Raw genomic sequence first — 21,439 nt, forward strand, 5'->3', positions numbered from 1 at the left:
TGTGTCATGTCCCCCCGCGACGGCCGACGAGGCTTTCGGCAAATAGTTTTTTTTTAGCCCGGAGCTGTCAAAAAATCGAAATAAGAGAAAAAAACAAGAGCGAAGGAGTTTCTCGCTTATTTGCGTTGTGTTATGGTCGTTCCCGCAAAAATTCTCGCTACTTGAGACTCGTTTGATGATAATAACAATAGTTATTCGAATAATCACGGTATGGGGGAATCGGAAAAACCATTCGCCTGCCCCTCGCCAGGCTGTAACATGGTGAGTGTCGTTTCAATTGATTTTTTCAACTATTTCACACTTTCGGGTCATTCGAAACATTCGGATTTTTGAACTTGGGCTCCAATAAATTTTGATGTGAATTTTATGTTATTATAGAGCTTCACCAACGAGGATCATCTCGTTGTGCACAAAAAGAAACACGACATGGTTTTGAATCTTGGCAACAATGGGAAAAACACGTTTGTCGGTATGTAAAACAACGTTTCACGATTCTTTTCATCGTTCCTTCAATTTTTTTTTACCTTTTACCTCCGAACTTTTGATTTTGAGCTTTAATCATTCGCAGCCGATCAAACTCCAACGCCCACTAGATTCATCAGAAATTGCGAAGAAGTCGGACTCTTTCAAGACTTGCAGAACGTCAACCCTTTTGAAGAAACTTTCAGGAGGGCTGTCGAAGATGGGAAAACTGTCGCTCTCTCCGAGCCAGAGGTCTACTGAAGTTTTGTTGAGAATTTATCGAGTCAATGATACGGAACAATAACTTGATTCATTGGACATTTTTTGCGGAGGTGATTCAATTACTATTTTTGGATAACAAACTTTTAGGGAGTCGGGACCGACGACACGCTCCACACGCCACACATTTTTCCCAATTTGCCAGAAACCTCGATGACTACCGTCGAGCCCTCGGCTGACAATCCCAAAGAGAGTGAAACCCTGTCGAGGGAACATGGAAATGACGGCACTAAAAACGAGGCTGCTGTGGAAGTGAAAAAACTCGAAGAGTCCAAGAGAGCCGATCCTGTCAACAGAATCGTCGTTCAAGAAGTCACTAAATTTATTGCACCTAAAATCATTGAAACTACAAAAGCTTGCACGAATTTGTAAGTTTACGAATTTTAACTTTTATGTTGCAATCGTTGCAATTACTGAAAGGCGTGATGAAATTCAATGGAGAAAGATTTTTCAGGTCCATCAATGGGCAGGAAGTTCAATTGTTGCTCAAAACAGCCGATGGCAAGTTGATGCAGCTCTCCACTGTTCCGGTCTGCGAAAATCAAGTCGATGCTATTGAAATTCGAAACGTTCAAACCAAGGTCGAAGAACCTTCCAAAGAAATTAAGAAAAATCCATCGAGCAACGGAAACAGACTGAATTTTGCAAAAATGGTGAGTCATTCCCAATCATCATTTGAAGGCACTTTAAGGCATGATCAATCGATAATTCAATGCTAAAGTCAATCAATCTGAATTTTCAGCGGCTGAAACAAACTCTAACAAAAAATAGCTCGCCGAGCAACGAGATCTCGAAAAATTCGTCCGACCACGTGGAAAAACTAAAAAGCAATAAAAACAGCCCGGAAAAAAATTTTCCCAACTCGGAACAATGCAGAAAACAGGATGTTCTTGCCAGGAATCGCGCCAGCTCGATGAGAGCTCGAGCCAAGAGAAAAGCTTGGATTCAGCAGCTTCAAAAAGCTGCATCCAATGCCAACGAAAAAAACGCGCTTCTCCAACTCGAGATCAAAGCTCTTAGATCCGAGGTGACTAGGCTCAGGACTTTGTTGTTCGCGCATCAAAATTGTCCAATTACGAAATCAATGGAAAAGGGTAAGATTTTCTACTCAATCGATTCCCAAAAATAAGCTAATGTAATAAATTTTTGTCATCTCGATAAGTAGAAAAATCTTTTTATGTTTTTCGAAATTCGCTGTCAAATTTTGTATGGAATTTTCCATTTGAATAACTGGAAAATCTTTGGTTCAAGGAAAAGTTCGAATTGAGCCAATTTTTTTTTGTCATTATCACGAGAAATTTTAATTCTCGTGGATTTTGAAGAATTTTCATGCATTTTTTCGAATCTAATCAGTTGAATCGATGCGATACTGAAGATTTGACTGAAATTTTTTTAAATCGCAGGTGCAGTCATAGGATTAGAAGCGAAAAATGCGGAAATAGTTGAAACGATCGTGAGCTCGAGTCAACCGCAGATTTCGACGCGTGTGAAGCGGATTAGTACCAGCGAAACTCCGATAGCGCCGAAGATCCCAAAAATTTCATTGAATCCACCAATTTTGCCGAAACTTGCTGAAGCCAAGCAAAGTTTCGTCGTGAACGATCTGTCTGCTGTAAAAATCGTGGACGTCCGCTCGATTCCCGAAGACGAAATGAAGAAAATCGTCCTCGTTGACAGCTCGCACAAAAGAATAGAATTCGTAAAATCAGCTCCCAGGCAACAAATCATACACATCAATCCTACGATTTTACAGATAGAAAACGCTGCTTCAAAGTGCACGGGGACTTGATCGTATCACTAAAAAATCCTCCTCCAGGATTTCGATTTCGACTCATTCCCAATTTCAAGCTCGAAAATTGTTCCTCGGATCGTCGCTGTGAGAGGCCAATAACATGCATTTGCCATAACTCTTGCTACTGTCACATTCGATTATGGTATGTCGTTATTAGCTCAATCGATAAATTCAGGGATCTGAGAATCTGGTAATTCTTTTATTAATCAGAATATTTTAATCGTTTTTATTTTTATTTACAAAAAACTAGAGCATAAGTAGATACAAAATGCATAGCTTAATAAAAACTTGTTACAAGATTGAAGAACAAAGTTTAATTATTTCTTGTCGAAATTTCTCAGGAGGCCACCCCCCCGATTAGTCCAGAACCCGAGAATTTTTGTCATTTTTCCACAAAAGCATTGCGAGTATCCAACAAAATTTTTTTTCACTCATTCCACCAAGACCAAAATGATGAACTGAATTCAGGTTCCCTTTTTGTTTTTCACACAATAAAAATCATTCTCAAAACTCGACATATTTCTTCTTTTTTTCCCGGATGGTTTCTTGAGCCGAGTGTTTTGTTGTTTTTGATGTGCCAAGAATTTTGGATCAGCATACAGAGGAAAAATTTCTGATGATTCTGCAACCCTTGGGCCCTTATCAGTTCTCCGTCCAGTAGCGAATAAACATAAACACCGGACAGGAGAATGATAAGGGACTGTGGTCACGTTAAAAAATCCTTAATAGGATCCAGTTTCATACGAGGCCGTGTGTGCAGCCTTTTTCCTTTCTGCCATTCTTGATGCAGCGACTCATTGAGGCCACAGCTCGTTTTTCCCATTTGAGAGTAATACAATACTCAACTGTGAACAGTAAAAAAATGTGTCATTATCAAAATGATTCATGAAAATACAAAGAAAGTTAACAAAATTGGGAAAAACAAATTTTTTCATCAAATCTTAACAAAGTAATGAAGAATTCAACATTTTTATGCCACGTTAAAAATATTTCGATCGATGAAAACAATAATTTCATAAGAATTGAAGAAAGTAACATGAGATTAGAAAATTATTAATTGAAATTTTGTGCAAAAATAACTTTGTTTTGGATGCTCGACCACTTGAATTTTTATTAAAAAAAAATTCGTATATTCGAAAACATCGGGCAGGACAAAAAAAGTTACGGTCAACGCGATTGGAACGCAAATCCTCATTTTTATTTAATTCTTCATCGGCTCAAGCGTTTCGATAGATAAGGGAATCTCGTAACGTTTCCAGTGAGAGGAGATTGGAGGGTTCAATGATTTGTAATACAAAAAAATTTTCGAATCACAAATTATCAAAATATGAGAAATCGATCGAAAATAATTCAACTTTATTATTTTTTTCTTTCACTTTCGAACGATTTTGATTAATTGAAGAATTCTCGTATCAGTGGATGCATTGCGCACGAAAGTGAAGCGCTGCAAACCGTTTTCCTGTCCCGATAACGCGGAATCATGAACCGATAAGAAGTTTACAAAAAAAAAAAAAAAAAGCGAAACGAAAATCAAGGATTCCGTTGTCGTTCCATCAAGTAGAAACTTCGAAAAAATGTTTGGAGTATTTATCCTTGAAGAATTTGATAACGAGAAAATTGCGTTTTCGAAAAGTTGGAAAAATCGAATAAAAAGAAATTTGAATTTATCGGTGACGTGAGAGTGTCTGGAATTCTAGGATCACGCGTGAAAAATACGAAAGGGGATGATGATGGGGGGGTGGGGCTCGGATCACTCAACGAATCCCCAGACGGAGGGTGGAAAGGACAATTTCTAAGATTTTACGAAGTTTTCGAATAACGGAAATAATTTTCGGATAAAATTGTATATATATAAAGGCACAACTGACCAAAATAGCAGAGCCGGGGGTCACGACAGGCCGAAATTAATCCGTCGATTATTACGCATAGAATTTCGCAACAAATTTGTCGCGCCGGTCACGTGTTTTTCATTTGGTGTTTTTTTTCTATTCTTCACACACGAGATATAGAACAATGAGAGCGCCGGACTTTAGACTTTATACCTGCAAAAGGCGTGTATCTTAGAAAATCGTAGACAACGATTGCACAAGTTATTTATTTCGTTTTTCTCGCGCCACAATCGCGAACAAAGACATTCTGACAATTTTCGACGATACGCAAGAATTCGAAAATTCGAAACTGAAGATGAAAGTAAAATGAGAAGACGCGAACTACCCCATACGAGAGACGATCGTCAACTGGCGAAAATGAGCTTCGGAGAGCTTCGAGCAGTGCGAACTGTGAACTGCGATTGCTGCGAAGCTCTGCGACGATTGGCTTCGTCGCTCGCGCGCGGCCCATGCGCGCGCGCACCCGCGCGTCCTTTTTTGGAAACATGTTCACGCGCGTGATGAATTCTTCGTTTCGCCATCTTTTTTTGTATATTTCAAATGTATTCGATCACTAAATTATTTTTCCGAATATCGGACGCGATTTTTCCGGCAATTTCAACCGCGTTTGTGAAAACTTGACACTTTGTGCGAGAAAAAAACCGCTTTGCAGGGAATATTAAGAGTTGAGAAGCAATTCGTGGTTCGAGCGGTCCCGCAGCGATACGATTCCTGCGACGTTCGCTCTTCGACTGCAGAGAGACTAATTTTCTTGCCATCTCATAAAAATGTGTGCGTTCGAACGAATTTTCGTAATGTCTGCGACAGAACTGAAGTGCTCGACTTCGGAAGTGGCAGGTCATGGGATCAACTTTTGGCGGGACGAGCCGTAGCACGGGAGCGCGCGTTGTCTGTTTTTTTTTCTCATTCCAAATTGGAAGTAGCTCTCGCGAATTCGTGTTTTTTTTTTGTGTTTAACAAAGTGTGGACAAACAGAGTTCAGCTGCACATCGAAAAAGGCTCTAACGCTTGTCACCCTCAACGACTTTTGGACTTTCCAGGAACGCCCCGAACGTCTGAAAGGTAAACAAAGTAGAAGTCCATTATTCTCCGAACTTTGGTTGTATTGGAAATGAAAAAAAAAAATTAAAAAAAAAAAAATATATATATATATCGGGTTTTACCGTAGTAGCTTCGAACATAACAGGAAATACGTCTGTTTTATATGACTCGATGAAACAACGATATGCCCAGATAATGTGGCCCGTAGGCAGGAATTAGTATGGTCGTTTTTTTATCGCTCGCTCCATACATACACAGATATAGAAAGATATTTTTTCAAAGTTTACTCGTCCAGGGGTCGAGTCAAGGTGAATACACTATCGAAATGTGTTTGTATATATAAAACGTACAACCGAGACTTTTGCCCTGGGACAGACGAAATGCTAAATAGCCGAGGCGTTTTTTTTTCATTCTCCTTTTCCATTGTATTCAAAAAAGTTTGACTCTGTAAATCGTTCGAAGTGTACTTCGTCACGTTTTCTTCAAATCCCCTGCTCACTCGATTCCGGCTATAAATCCGATTTTTCTTTCTCCCCCCAAAATCAATATATTATAAAAGAAGATCACAGAGCGCGATTCAATCGCTTTCTCAATACATTTATCATGTTTTATTCATCCGAGTTGAACGACTGGAAAATAACACAACAAATTCGTGCCTTTCTCGCGCCGCGCACACAGCATTTATTTGTCTCGTTAATTTCATGCTTTTTACTTCATTCACATGCCTAACCGTCGTCCTCGCTCTAGACTACTATTCGCTCGCTCGCGCTTCGAGCATATGGAAATGAGACGTTGCCCCGGAGCTGCTGGCTCTGCTGCCTCGATCCCACGTGTTGACCCCTATATCTTTGTTACACGTACTCGGCCGCTCGACCCCACGGATATACGCGTTTCGTCTCTCGCCCTTACCGCCGAATATACGCGCGCGTAGATATATTTTTTTTTAATTATTTTTTTTTCTCCGGAGTCTCGCACGCACAAGAGCCCGCGCGCGCGCGCGCGCGTTATCGCTCGATTGCACAACGCTACTTTCAAATATACTCCCGATTAAACGATAAAGAGTTTCTTTCAAAAGATTCTCGACGCTCCTGCATTTTTTTTCCTTGTTTTTTTTTTCTCTTTTTTCATTGGAAATTCTATCGATGCCTCGCAGCACGCATTTTTTCGCAGTAATCTACTGCGAATTCATTTTTATCACTTTTTTCACATTTATTTATTTTTTTCTTTGACAGTTCCAGACTTTTTGTGGTTCTTTTAGTAATAATTTAAGGGGGGAGTGACGAATACGATTGCTGTTTTTGAATTGGTCACGAATTGCACATCAACGTAATAATTAAGTTTTTTATCGATTCGAAAGTAAATTTAATGACGAAAATTGGAGTTTTTCGACTCGATATTTTTAGGATTTTGGAGATGAAGATTGCGGCGAGGAGAAAAGCCGCGGGGAATCGCTCGGTTCTGGCTCGATTGGAAATCGATCGTCGTTAAGGGGAAAAGTTAATTAGCGATTTTAAGTTCGCTGCGCGGGATAATTGGGTCGCGGTTCGAGATGCAGGCTTCAGTGGTTGACCGAATTCTTTTGGCTCGATGTCTCTCGATGATGAGCCAGACGCGATTTCGGATCGCGAGTCAATGCGGCCCACTTGCAGCGGGATTCGCTGATTCCGCGGCCTGGAAAATACAAAATGAGACTCATCGGCAGACAATCGTACGCGCTCGGGCGAAATCGCGATGGAGACGAAATCGGATCATTATTTTTCCGCTTGGAGCAAGAAAATGGCGCTCGCGTAATTGTGGAAACTCGAAGCGAACGGCGACAGAATCCGGGCCCGTTACTTTTGTCAAAACGCATCGAAATACTCTCGCGCGAGACTCGCCTCGCCTCAGAGATAAAACAGCGCCGGGGGCGACTCTTTTATCTCCTTATTAGACACTCGATTCCGCCTTTCGTGTCAGATACAACCTCGTCGCGCTATCAGCCAACACACTCTCGCGCGTCCCACTTTGCCCATTTTTCTTCCAACCGCATTCTACTCATTCCACGGGATAGAAACCAAATCCAAACGGCTGGAAAATCGAAATTCTACGCGGAGGACATTTCGCTACGTTCCGTAGTCAATAAACACTCTCGACATACATTTTACAACGATCGCCCGAACAGTCGTATTTTTTTATGGGTCCGTCTATAATTCGCTCGATTTTTACTTCATAATTAAATATATTATGTTAACACTCTGAATCAGTGTCAGAGTTTTTCATTCAAAACTATAAATACATTTGTCCAACTTATTTTTTGTCGAATGAAATTACGAGAGCCGTTAATTAATCGGGGATCCATCACCGCGACTCGGCCCCAAATTTCATTCGTCCCTGGCTAAAATACTGCAGTTTTTCGTCTCAAAAATCGCATTCGAGAGCGCTAAGGGAAATGGATCGAGATAAAAGTTTTAATAAAAACATATAAATAGGAATGGGCCAAGTCAAGAATAAACGAAATGCTGAAATAAACAAATGTGAGGTTCCCAGTGCTCGTTACCAATTTCGTTCAATCTTTAAGGCAGTTTACAATGAGACGAGTACATTTATGTTATGACGAGTTTTGCTGTCGCAGAGACTCTTTACCGACAGCGTTTCCAATTGTTTTCGAAAATTAATTATTTAATTATTGTATTTCAGAGAATATTGCAAGTTGACGTATTTTTGCTTCCTCATAGAAAAAGCTATGTGACGATGAACATTTTTTTTTTCCAGTTTTCAATGCCAATGTCCTCCAAATGTCCCAAAACATCGAAAAATCATGTCTAGAATAAATGTCCGGATGTGTATGTGCGTGTGTGTGTGTGTGTGTGTGTTGTGGGACTGCAAAATTAAAACGCTTATAACTCGAAAACGATTTGAGATGCAGGGCTACCGTTTTGCATGGATGTCAATCTGAACGAGCTCTACATTCTGCTCTGACAATTTTGTCAGAATTCGAAAAAAAATACGAATCCTACGACGTTTTGAAATTTTTAAAAAAAGGCTGTCGACGCTCTAACTTCCGGAAATTTGAGGATTTATTGCTAATTTTTTTTTTCATAAATAGATTATCATAATAGGAAGGTTGGTATTGAATTTGGGAAATATCGGTCGAGCGGTTGAAGTTTTATGATTTTTCGAATTTTACGGAAATATGAGTTTTTCGAAAAATCGGCTTGAATATTTGGAAATTAATTTGGAATAGTTAAAAGTCGATAAATAAGTTGAAATCTTATTAAAAAAAAGATTAAAAGTAACAAGTTGCTTTCTCAAGCTTTTAGAACAATGCTTGAAGCTTCCCCTTTGAAAATTTCAATTTCCAGCATTTTTCATTTATTTTTTCCTTTCGATTGCGACCTCTTCGAACGCGTGAATTATTTATTTTTTAATTCCATCAAAAAATGGGTACGATTTTCACATCTTTATTACTGTTTTTCATAAACTTCGTAAGAATTCGTGGAAAGATGAACGATTTTTTAAGCACAGTTCCTAAAATCCCTTTTTTTTCATCATATTGAAGCACGTTTATCTCAATAACCAATAAGACGACCCCCTTAAAGTTTGACACGCGCGTCAGTCGACTATTCAAAGTCTGTGTAAATTAAAAGACTTCCTTAAGCAAATCGTTTCGTGCATGAACCACTTTAAGGAAGTTGAGGCTGTACAGTCATTTTTTTTATCCAAAAGTTATGACCTGTACCTTTCAAAAGTTAGGCCAGTTTACAGTTTGGCAATGTTGCATACACTTTAAAGAAAAGTTGGGGAAAAAGAGACGAAAAACTGGTGAAAGCTCAGTCGAAAACACGAACGGTGACGATCCTAGCCTCAAAAAACTGCACGGGAAACAGATTATTATTAATATAATCTCAGCAAATCTCCTAATAAATCTGAAAAAAATTGGCATTATTCAGCAAGCCTTGCTCATGTTGCCCAAAAAAATTTCATATTTTTAGCATCATTTTTAACGGAGATATCACTGAATGTGTCTTGACTTCCATAAGATTACATGTTATTTGGGCCAAATTGTTATTGATTTTTCTCAGCAACGACGCTCCTAAACTGTCTGAAAATTTAACTGATTTTTTTTTACACTTCACTTTATAAGATGCAATCGGTTTAAAAGCGGTGACATCATTTTCATTCTAATGCCTCAACTTCCTTAATTAATTTATTCATCAGAATATTTCAATCGTTATTATTTTTATTTACAAAAAACCAGAGCATAAGAAGATACAAAATGTGTAGCTTAAATGCAACAAGATCGGAGGCCAAAGTTTAAGGTATTACTCGATGGATAGCCCAGCCGATAAATTGTACCTGATCGGAATTTCCGCGATGCAATAAAAATCTGAAAGAATTCAGCAACATTTGGAAAGTTATGAACTACAATTATCAATAATAATGTTGCCCAAAAGTTATTAATAAATTGTTTAAATAAATAATTTTTTTAAAATTTTACAGTAAACCCTTGTTTTTTTTTTTACGAATCGAACGTGCCCATTTTTCTGAGTGCTCATCATATTATTCCGAATTTTCGTGGATTTTTCAAATTCCCTTTTTTTAATTTTTTCAAGTGACTCTATTTGTACATTTTTGATCCAGTAACCTTGAGACTTTTCAGAACTGATGGTAACCATGTCTTCTAAAACATATCGAAAATTCAAATTTAAAAAAATTTTTTTCAAAATTATTTCGAGAAATTTGAAAAATCGACGAAAATCCTGAAAAAATTCACGAGCGTTCGGAAAAATACACACATTTGATTCGTAAAAAAAACAATAGGCCACCGCAAAATGATTGAATAATTAACTGTTTAAACAATTTGTTATTAACTTTTGGGCAACAATTATTATTGATAATTTTTGGTCGAGCTATCCGTCCAGTCGTACCTTAATTCTTTCAATTCGAAAAGCACAGCAGGGAGTATGAAAAAAAGTCTATTCGTTGATTCGATCTGTGAAAGTTTATAATTTCCGTGCGAATCGCCGTGTTTTATCTGAAAATTGTATTTAACTCGAGTTTTTGAAATTCGTCATAAAAAATCGTGAAAAATCGTGCGTTTTTCCGAGCCCGTTGTGCATTCGCATTCCCAGAAGCCTGAAATTCGGACTCGTCTAATAAATGGCAAGGTTTCGGTAAAGAGTTTCCAAAACATTGGGAGAGCCCTGCCCGCCAAAGTTTGGGCGCGAAAGCTCGCGCCGGAAGAATCGTGTATAATTCGCGAAGCGAAAAGCAAGAAGTGCGTTCTGGCGCGGAGTGGCTTGTGGGAGAGAATCGTCCGAAACCGAAAGTACTAAGTTGATTGAATAAAGTCTCGCGCATGTAGAGGGACTCGGAGTGAATGACTAAACGCAACGTGACAAAGCCCCTCTCTTTTTCCCTCGGAGCGAGAGCGCTCGAACACATGGCAGGGGTCTCTCGCGCCGAGAGCGAGAGTAAATGGATATTAATATACGCGTATGTGGTCTCGCACGGGGGAGGAGGAGGCGCGCGACGTAGTTGGCTGCACGCCGGAGATCGGTCTCCCCCCGGCTTATCTCCGGGCTGCTTGCACCTCGTCGATGTGCGCGGCACACAGAGCAAAGTGATTTCCAGGCCGTGTGTGCTGCGGGAAGGAGAGCGAGTCGCCGGCGAGTCGAGGAGGACACAAAAGCTCGTGCTCTCTCGGGGCTCTCCGGGAGTGTCTTATCTGGGAGTGTACGCACAGGCCCGCGCTCGCCCTAGACTCGTTAAGATCCGTGCTCGCATAATCTCCGATCGGCCTCGAAAGCCGGAGGAAGCGATGGGAGTCGAGAGAGAGAGAGAGAGAGAGAGGGGGACGCGTGCGTTAAAGAAGCGAGGAAAGTCGCTGCGTCGCGGTCCGAATTGGTCGCAGCGAGCTCGCTCGCAGCGCGGCGTGCACCACGCGAGGAAACGTTTCGTAAGGTCAATGTTTTTGGGACTGTGGTCTCGCCTGCGTGCTGCTACTGGTGCTCGGCTAAGAGAGCAGTTGCCATGCCAACGCGGAAGAGACGCGCGCCGGGGCAGGGGCAGAGGGTACTGAAATAGGGGAGGCCGGGGAGCGAGCCAGACTGCGCCGGGAAAGAGCGAGAGACTCGGGGAAGAGAGAGAGAGACCGGGCGGGATGCTGCGAGGAAGGAGGCGAGATTTTGAGGAGGAAAAGTCCGGAGATTTTTCGCAAAATACGCGGACCGGCTCGTCACCGCGACCGACACGATCGAGGCGAGGACTCTGCGAGGGCTCTAGCTCGAGCGGCCTCGAGGGGCCGAGGGGAAGCGATTTCCTCTCGGTCTCGTTACCGACGGTGCCGAGGGGCGAGAAACGCTCGAAACGGAGCTCAATAAACTTCTGCAATCGCCCGATTTTTATTTGACGAAGTATCGGTCAACTACGAAGGGGAGATTATGGACGGGGAACGAAATCGTAGAACCGCTGGAATAATTGGGAGGTTTTCCGACCGATTGAAAAAACGATGCGAGTGGGAAGGAGGCTTCCTGGAAAGTGATGAGAAAATGTTGAGATCGCTCGATCGCAAGCCCGCTGCGAGGAGGCTGAACGCGTGAGCGGAGCCGGGCACCGTTCGGTTCGATACAGGACGAGGCAATTGGGCCCAATCTTTTAATTCGTTTGTGAATTACTGCGGTGCGCGTCTCGAGCGACGTGATCTCTCTGGCTCTCGGTGTGCGAGAGCGTTCGGGGCGCGAGCGTCGGCAGTTGAGAGTAAGAAGGGAGGCGGGGATCGCGGCCGTTGAATAATCCACGGGGAGAGTCGAGCAACGAGAGAAAGAGAGAGAAGCGAGAGTGCAAGCGAGCGGAGCTTAAAGACGCGCGGTGTCGCCGTCGGGCTCTTGCGAAAAGCCGCTCTTCCAACTCCTCCTAAATCCCATTTTTTAACCCTAGAACGCATGACTGGGGTGTGAGCACACCCCAGCACGCGAGCTTCAAACTACGCTCCCGTCCTAACAAGCGACATTATCGACTGATTATCGACGGATTTTTTAATATATAAATTCAATTGAAATTAGTTTTATCGAGCATCGTTCTTTTCGTTATAAAAAAACGAAGAAAGTGGTGTAGGATAAAGTCAGTTTAGCATCGTAGGACCGGATTTATAAGCAGAAAAAGATTGGGGTGCGTTCAAACCCCGGTCATGAGGTTGACGGTATGAAAAAAGGCACATGAGTTGTACGGTTAAGGGTGAATGATACAAAAGTCGAAATAATTAGAAATTGATCAAATTTGGTGATAATGTTCTTCAACATCAAGCGCGAAAACACAAATTTTTTCAAAATTTTCTTCTGTTTAGTTATCAAGTAATTACGCATTAAAGCAGATTTCTTATGCCCGGAATGTATACCTATATATATGGAAACGCTATGCTTATACACGTGAACTTTAGTGATCAATTACTCGATAACTGTGTAGAAGAAAAATCTTAAAAAATTTGTATTGGCAAATTTGGCACTAAAGAATATGTTCACCAAATTTTATTAAATTCTGATCATTTTGAATTTTTTTATGTTTTTAGCATGGTTTAGCATGGCAACATTGTATCGCCTGTGCAATATATCCTTAAGAGGATGGATCAGTCGGTATATCGTAACCGTGAGTGCGAGAGAGATAGCTGCAAATTTCGAAATCAAAATTCTTTGACACAGTTTGACCGATTAAAAAAAGGCTCTGTCAGTCGATTTTTGCCATCGTTCTGCGTAGGCTGACAGAGCCTTTTTTTAATCGGTCAAACCGTGTCAGAGAATTTCAATTTCAAAAATTCCAAGTGAGGTTAATCGACTGATCCATACTCTTAAGGGTGAATGATACAAAAGTCGAAATAATTAGAAATTGATCAAATTTGGTGATAATGTTCTTCAACATCAAGTGCGAAAACACAAATTTTTTCAAAATTTACTTCTGTTTAGTTATCAAGTAATTACGCATTAAAGCAGATTTCTTATGCCCGGAAACGCTATGCTTATACACGTGAACTTTAGTGATCAATTACTCGATAACTGTGCAGAAGAAAAATCTTAAAAAATTAGTATTGTCAAATTTGGCACTAAAGAATATGTTCACCAAATTTTATTAAATTCTGATAATTTTGAATTTTTTTATGTTTTTAGCATGGTTTAGCACGGCAAGATTGTATCGCCTGTGCAATATATCCTTAAATTCCCACTGCGAGCTTGGAGACGAAGCCTCGAAGCATCGGAGCCTCCGTCCCGCGCTGCCCGTGTCAAGAGCTCCGGGAAGTCTCCGCAGATGCGGAAGCGAGCGGGACTCGAGTATCAGCGGACGCTGAGCCCATCGTTCCGATATGAACGTCGGAAGATGTGTGCCGGGCTGTTTGTGCGCAGCTTTCGAGTACCTTGAGATGAGATCCCCAGGTACACAGAGTTTTCAGAGCCCGCTCACGGCGGAGAGCGCCCTTCCAGCTTTCCTCCATTTCCGCCTCGCAGCCTCTTTCTCACTCCCTCGTTTTCTCGTTTGGCCCGGTTTCTGCTCTCCAGCCGCCGCGTATTCCTCGTTCTCTGCCTCTCAGCCATTTTCCTCCCTCCGGCGACTCGCCCCCGTGGGGCCTCCACACGCGTAGCACTCTTGTTTCCTGTCCACGAGAACAAGCCCGATAGTGGGCTTTCTAGTGGCCCAACACAGGCGCGCGCACACGCACACGGGACACGGAACGTTTTCTCCCGCTTATGCGGAATCCCGAGGCTTCTCTTTACGGCCTCGTTTTTCCGCGCGCCCCCCGCCCCCGGTACTTCCTCGCAAATAAGCCTCGTCGTAGGCTCGTTATGACGCGACGTGTACGAGGAGAAACATATTCGTCCGGATGTATTTTCGCCGGCGGTACAGTTGCTCGCCGGGAAACCGTAACGAGCCTCGGCCAGCTTGGGGCTGCTGCGAACACCCAAAGCACGGCTTCGCGGTCCAACGTGTTCCGCAGAGCTCGAAAGCGATAACGGTTCGTTGATAAGGGCTCGCATTTACCTTTATGCGGCCCCTTCCACTTTTTCTATCTCATCCCGCCCCGCGGCGACGAGCCCGTTGCCTCCCGCGATCCGCAAAGGCTCCTCGCTCGCGCCTCTCTCTTTTAATATCTCCGCGGGCACACGAGCAACGTCCTCTCGCGCTCTCCCTTTTTAATTATCTCCCCCGGTTGTGATGGAAGCTTTTCCATCTTTCGACGAAATAAACGTAAAAGCACGGATGTGTTACGGGCTGACGAGCGGCGCCGAGTCGCGGGGAAGCCTTCCTCCGGCTCACAGCGCTGGCACCGCTGCCACTGCTAATGCCACCCCGATGTGTACGCGGGCCCAACGTCGTGCAGAAACTGTTGCTCCGTTATCCCGGCCTCTTTCCCTCCCAGCTCCAAAACGTCTCTTTTCCACTCCCTTCGCTTTCGTGCGAAATGTCAGATTTTAAAAACTAATCTCCCGATTGCCAGGTTTTGCGAGTCTGCGCTAAACGAATCACTCCTTCGTTTCTCAGACGCCCCCCCGTCGAGGCAAACTTTATTGCATTTTATAGAGCGGAGTCTCTGTCTCGGCCTCCGAGGTTTACTGCTGAGAGAGACTGGTACATGAAAACCGACAAGCTTCCCCCGTGTACCGAAATTCGCCTGATTCTCCGAGGCATTAAAAGGTGTCGGGATGACTTTTCGTCATATTACGACGACGCGACTCTTGAATCCATTAGGGCCTTCGCTTCTTCAGCCCAAGGCACTTTTTGTCTCCCTTTCTCTTGGTCTCTCTCTCTCTCTCGTGCTTTTTCGAGTGAAACGCTCCGTCGTAGCTTCATCCTAGCAATTATTCTGTCGGCGGTTCTCCCCTCCCGCGCTGCAGCGAGCAGGGCCGCTTCTAATGCGACGAGCAAATCGCACGAAGGGGGGAATAAAAATTCTTCGCGCTGTGTCGCCAACGAATTGAGTTTAGTTTCTCCTCGCTTGCTCCTCTCCGAGGGTTTGTTCTGCGAGAACATTATCTTACGGCTCCACTGAAGTCGGGAGCGTCGATCGCCATTTTGGAAAGCGTGTTTTTCCGCTAATACCTCGCAAAGGAGGCCTCCCGGGGGGAGAATGACGGGGACCTTTTTCACGGAAAATTCAATTCCCTGAAACTTTCCGTCGAAACGTTTTTTCCCCACAACCCTTATTTTTCGAGTTATCATCGACCGAACGACTCCACGCACGCTTTTTCCGCGATATCTCGTCAACGCTTGGAAAAACGGTAAGAATCGTAAGAAGCCAATTTTTAGAGGGGCAAATTCCCCACACATTCTGCCCCGAGCTTTTTCTCGAGGGGCCAACGGCTCGCGAGATACGGCCCACGAAAACTCGTCCAATCTCATTTCCACTATTTATAAGCCCAAGGCTCCAACTTCCCCGAATACGAGACTTCCCAAAGATTATCAACGAGCCCCAACAACCACAGCCCTATAGAGAAAAGCAAATAAATTGGCTCCCTCGCGCAGCCAATAAACACGCAAACGCGGGGGAGAGTCCTCGAGGAAAGCCCATCTGCGGAGGTGCGCGCGTGTCCTGGCCCGGGTGTCCGAAGTTTCATCGACTAATGACCGTTGTTGGCTCCTACAAACGCCGCGCACCGTTTCTTACGCGTCCGAGTTTTTTCTTCGTCCCCTTTCGACGATCCGACAAACGAATCGTCGTAAACGGGTCTCGTTGCGAAGGATGACGCTGGAGTTTCCAACGTCGGAGTCCAACGAAACGATCGAAAAAAACTCTCCAATAATTCCGGTAATTCTCCTATTTTGTTCTCTGCGATATTTTTGCGATTCGTAGCGATTCGTAGTTTCGCAAGCTGCACCAACGATTCGTGAAATAAAAAATTGGTGTATTACAAACGATGACGCTGAAGTTTCCAACGTTGGAGTCCAACGAATTGATCGAAATAAACTCTCCAATTATTCCAGTAATTCTCCTATTTTGTTCCCTGCCAAATTTGCGATTCGTAGTTTTTCGAGCTGCACCAACGATTCGTGAAATAAAAAATTGGTGAATTACAAACATTTTTTTCGTTCATTTCGTTGGACTCCAACGTTGGAAACTTCAGCGTCGTTTACAAACGTTTTTTTCGTTCATTTCGTGGGACTCCAACGTTGGAAACTTCAGCGTCGTTTCCGAAGGCTCATCCCGAAATCGATGACGACGACGGACTTTCCCCGAAGTTCGAGCCCCCCTGGTCACCGGAACGCTCGAAGTACGCGCGCCAGTGTGTGCTCCGGTCCGTTAATATTATTAGCTGCGCCGAAGCGTATAAGCGGCTGTGACACACGCGGCCTCGAAGTGGCCGAGCAGCGGATCGAGGCATTTTAATTGAGAGTCTGCTGCCTCGGTTGTTAGGTCATCGCTGTTAGGGCTCCTCGCGGGCGTGTGTGCGCGGCCCGCGAGGCGTATCCACGGAAGCGTAGACGCGTCCGCGCGCAGATCTGGCTTTAGTGTTATTCCGAACGAGACGGAGGAGTCGGGCGCGAGGTTTCGCGGGAGACAGCCTCGCGGTTGAGCCCGATATCTCCCGTTGAGTAGCCGAAAAGCGGGGCTTTCCTCCTCGATCAAACGAGCGGAATAAAAAGACGTCGGAGCGAGCGTCTTTCCGGGCAAGGCGGAGCGTCCCGAGGCTCGAGCCGGAGAAATAATGCGCGCGGAATCGCGCGAGAGCTCTCAAGACGCCTCTCGGATCGGCTCGCAGCCTCGAGAGTCTGACCTGCGCTGCTCGGCCGCTCTCGACGGGCCGCAGCTGCTCCACATTCGGAGGATGGATTCTTCGGGGGCTTTGTCAGCGGGCACAAAAGAACGAGAAGCTTCCGAGCGACGCTCAACAAAAGCCTCGAGCTCGACACGCACACTCGCACGAAACCCTACACCGGGCGATCTTCCCGCGAACGCTCTCCGTGGCTCGAGCCCTCTGGCTTCGTCGTGCTCGATTTTCACGGGCTGAAATCGCCCGGCTCCGCGGGACCGTGCGAGCCTCGCGGAGCTTGCTCTCGAGAAAAGCTTCTTCGGGGGTTCGAGCCGCTTCCACTTGCCCGAATTCGGGCAATCGATTGGAGCCCATTTCCTCCGATTTTATCCCGAATTTTTCGGCCTTTCTTCTCGGCCCTCTTCTTTAAGGTTTGCAAGCTGCGTGGCTCCATCGATTTTGGAGCAGATCCTCGAGCCGCGAGCATCCGAGAGATCATTTCGTCATTAGAAGCCTCCGTCTTCGAGTGAAAAAACGCCTCGCGGTGCTGGCGCCTCTTCGCAACATTCGATCGGTCGCTTAACAAATAAAGAGAGCGTTTATACGCCCAGAGAATAATAAGTCCTCAAAGTCCATTAAGACCGGAGACGTCAGCGGAGTGCAGCACGCATGCACAGAGACTGACTCGAAAAAAGAATAAGCCAAAGAAAGAGCAAGTGCGCCAAGAGAGGAGAGTGAGAAAAAATAAAAGAGCGCGAGGAATGAAAATAAAAAAAGGAGCTCAAATGAGGCGCGGGGGGGGGGGGGGGGGGGGGCTCGATAGCATTGGCGCGGGAGGGAGGCTCTCCAATTCGCAACAATGCAACATCTTTGAATACTCTCTGAATAGGAATTTGTCCCCTTCTCTCTTTCTCTCTCGCGCGGTCGCCGCATTAATGGGCAAACTTTTTATTCGGGGTGCGGGGGGTGCGGTATAAACGTGAGCTGGGAAGGGCGAAGTAAAACGCCTGAGGGAACCGGAGGGAATGAGGAAATATAAAGGAGGTGTGCGCGGGGGCAGGAAGAAGGAAAAAAAGCTTCGCGGAGCTTTTAATAAATGATAGGGAAGCCCGAGGGATAGGACACTCCGAGGTGTATACAATATTTTCTGTTTTATGCCTCTCCCTCTATATACGTATATTTATAAATATACGCGCTCGTACGTACGTCGGAGCACGGGAGCGAGGGGGGGGGGGGGGGGGGGAATTGAGGGGATTCCTTTTCCGGAGAGGTTCCGCGGGCGCGAGGGATGCGGAAAGTTGCATGTACGATATCGAGCAGGCTGCGGAAGGAGAATGCGTGTGACGCTTCGCGAGCCTATATCGAGTATTTTCTCATTCCGCAGCCCCCACCCCGAGCGATCCTTCTGCCAGCCATTACAATATCTTTTTTCATCTTTTCCTCTCGGCCCCTCTCTCTCTCTCCTTCTCCATCGGTTTGCCACGTTTTTTATCATTTTTTCCATCCTTACCGAGCTCTCATCGTCTCCAGCGCACATTGTCTCCCGGCGGCGCAAGACCTCGCGACGTTTGCTTCTTCCCTTTCATCCCCCCCTGCGCCTCCTCCTTTCAATAAACACGGCCGCCGCAGCCCCGACGATTGCAGCCGCAAAAAATCCTCGGAGACGTAGAAAACTGCGCTCACGCCGGGAAACGTTAACGAGGAATACACGCGCTGATTGAAAGAAAGGAAGAAAGAAAAAAAAAAATAATAATAAAAAATTAAAAAGGAAGATAAAAGCGTGGAATATCAACCGCGGGGCGAGCTAAAACTCGCGCTTTTCCTTGACGAACTTCTCGATATTGTTTTTCTCGACCCCCAACCCCAACCTCGCTCGCTCTCTTCCAACAGTTATTATTTGTTTTTTATTTTTGAATACTCAAGTCCCGAAACTGTTTGACACTCGAACGCTGCGTGCTCTAGAAACGAAACGGTCTGGCGACACGTCGCAGATGGAGCCAGAACACATGTGCACTAACGGCTTCGGAGCGCCGCGGCGGGGGACGCTTATCGCGTGTAGGAAGGCAAAGACAACTCACGGAAATACCGAATTAGGCGGGTTAGGAAGTCGCTCGGGCTAGCGGGCGTGAATGTTTGGCATTTTAATGAGGAAACGAGCGTTTACCTTGCAGCTCTTGTCGATGCAGCACGCGTCAGACTTTTACATGTAAAACCCCCCCCGCACTCCGCGCCTCTACCTCGCGCAGCTTTTATACCGTTGGACACGGGTCAGCGACGTTCTTTTTCTCCCCTTAATCCTCGCGGATTCACACACGCTCGTGCGCGCGGCCTCTTTCTAACGACGTTATAGCTATGGAAACTTCCGCAGTCGTTGTATCCGATATTGGAGCGGATTCTGCTGGGTTGATTCGGAGCCCGGGGGGACTCAGAAAATGTGCGTTTTCCAGTTTTTCGCAATCGCCACAGTCTTTGGTGCGGCGGATTCGGTGATTTTTTTTTTTTCGTTTCTTCGTCGTTACGTTTGTTGCGCCCGTACATCGCAGTCATTAAAACAAATAAAGCACTCTCAGCGGAAACGCAGCAGTGGTGAAATATCGATGCTCCCGAACGAGCGCATCGACCGTCGATCCGTCAACATCGAAACTTCCAGAATGAAGTCTAGGTTACATTCGCACGAGAAGGGGAAACCCCCAAATCTATAAAATTATCGAGTAACAAAAAATTCGACAGTCCTTGACGAGAATTGTAGCGATTGGTCTCGAGGCAATAAAACCTCGAATTAGTAACTTCTTAAATAAACTTATTGTTAACTTGTTGTAAAAGTATCGAGTTGGAGTTGAGCTCTTTCGGCTTACATCCCTTAAATACTCGTCCTTGATAACTCGTCCCTTCGCGACGGTCTTCGCGGACACGACACGTTGAAAAGTCTCAAATGCGGGGAATCGAAGTTTTTGGCATGCGCAGCCCCGGCCCGAGGAGCAATTTTCTCAGTGTCTTTCATCAACGTTCCCCCATGTTTCTTGATCCCTGATTGGGATCCCCGAGCAAAAGAGCTCTTGGCCTCTTTGAGCTCGGCATGCATGACGAATCCCGAAGCAAAATAGTGAAAAGAGCTCAGCCGGAAGTCCGCCGGCCGATTGGCCAATGGACACGTTCTCTTTGTCGATCGCAGGGGCCAACTCGCCGACGCGAGTCCACCGGGAAGTCTTAAGGGCGAATTAAACCCACGAGCGGGGAGGACGAGAAGAAAAAACTTGTAAAGGAGTGACTCGCGCGAGCGCGGCGACTATTTTTCTTCCATGCCTCGCCTCGAGGTCTATTTCATTGTTATGGAAAAGTAAATCCTTAAAAAATAAACTCGCAATGCAGATCTCGGACGCGAGTGTCCATCGGAGCCTCCTTTCCGCACGAGAAATCCGGTTTTTTCAAGCCCACTCTTGCGATCGTGTCCTCCCAACTGCGCTGCTTTTTGTTCTCTTCTCTTTTGTGCGCGTGTCGCTCCGCTCCCGTCGCCGCAACACGCTCTTCACCGAAGCTTCGTCCTCGTTTGGCTTTCTTACGACTCGGGGACGAATTTCTCAATCCTTTCCATCAAAATCCGAAGCTCCTCGTCGACGAGGTCTCTCCCGTGTTCGCGGAATATTCGCGACCTCGAAACACCACGATTCATCGCACTCGCACGACGCGTGTGCGAACGTTGAAATTTAATTAAAAGTTTTTGATGAAAATTTAATTACGCGCTATCGAATATCGATACGAACGTGTTATTACGAATTTATCACAATAAGCTAAAGCCCCGCCGCTCATTTTCCCCCGACTTTCAATCCCCTTTTACTGCTCCCACGACTCCCTCACAAGCCCCCATTCGCACCTTTTTTTTCTTTAACCTGCGACAGCCTCGTCGAAGATTCTTCACACTTTCTTCTCCGGCGACCCGCCCCCTCCAACAAATCTCCTTGTTTACGACGTTAAACCACCGGAACGGCGGATAAAAGAGATTGAGAGAGGCAGAGCGACTCGGATCGATGCCCGAAGCCGTATGCACGTGCATCCGACTTTTATTTCGACCCAAATATTCAAATGCGACGTCCGCACCTCCAGCCATGTAGTTTTCCAGTTAAAATCGATTCCATCGTCCCAAAGCCAGAGATTCGGCATTTATGACTAAACTGTCACAACAATTTTGACAAAAGTAAGAAATTTTCGAGCTCGTTACTTTCGTGGCTCTTTTATTTCGAGCCGAGTATTCAAACGCGATGTCC

General features: G+C 45.0%; 2 protein-coding genes and 1 long non-coding RNA gene across 4 annotated transcripts in view; 2 read left to right on the forward strand and 1 right to left on the reverse strand.

The window, feature by feature from the left end:
* Atf-2 (Activating transcription factor-2) lies at nt 1-3,048 on the forward strand. Of its 2 annotated transcripts, none has more exons than XM_043431709.1 (7): nt 1-261; nt 379-469; nt 569-714; nt 832-1,109; nt 1,187-1,394; nt 1,484-1,835; nt 2,145-3,048. In XM_043431709.1, the coding sequence occupies exons 1-7, from the start codon at nt 211-213 to the stop codon at nt 2,528-2,530; spliced, it is 1,512 nt and encodes a 503-aa protein (XP_043287644.1). In that variant the 5' UTR covers nt 1-210; the 3' UTR covers nt 2,531-3,048. The 2 variants fall into 2 exon arrangements, with proteins under 2 accessions (XP_043287644.1, XP_043287645.1); XM_043431710.1 differs by having other exon boundaries at nt 2-261; nt 1,196-1,394.
* Nucleotides 2,714-21,439, reverse strand: part of LOC122417871 (uncharacterized) — a 25,866-nt gene continuing 7,140 nt past the window's right edge. Inside the window, exons 2-3 of the long non-coding RNA XR_006262387.1 lie at nt 4,402-5,477; nt 2,714-3,378 (exon numbers count right to left, since the gene is read on the reverse strand). This is a non-coding gene — a long non-coding RNA (uncharacterized lncRNA). The remainder of the gene's footprint in view (nt 3,379-4,401; nt 5,478-21,439) is intronic.
* Nucleotides 5,375-21,439, forward strand: part of LOC122417862 (uncharacterized) — a 64,402-nt gene continuing 48,337 nt past the window's right edge. Inside the window, exon 1 of the mRNA XM_043431714.1 lies at nt 5,375-5,484. The gene's annotated coding sequence lies outside the window, so the exon portion shown is untranslated. The remainder of the gene's footprint in view (nt 5,485-21,439) is intronic.

Source organism: Venturia canescens, chromosome 11 (assembly GCF_019457755.1).
Source record: "Venturia canescens isolate UGA chromosome 11, ASM1945775v1, whole genome shotgun sequence".
In the NCBI taxonomy this organism is placed as follows: domain Eukaryota; kingdom Metazoa; phylum Arthropoda; class Insecta; order Hymenoptera; family Ichneumonidae; genus Venturia; species Venturia canescens.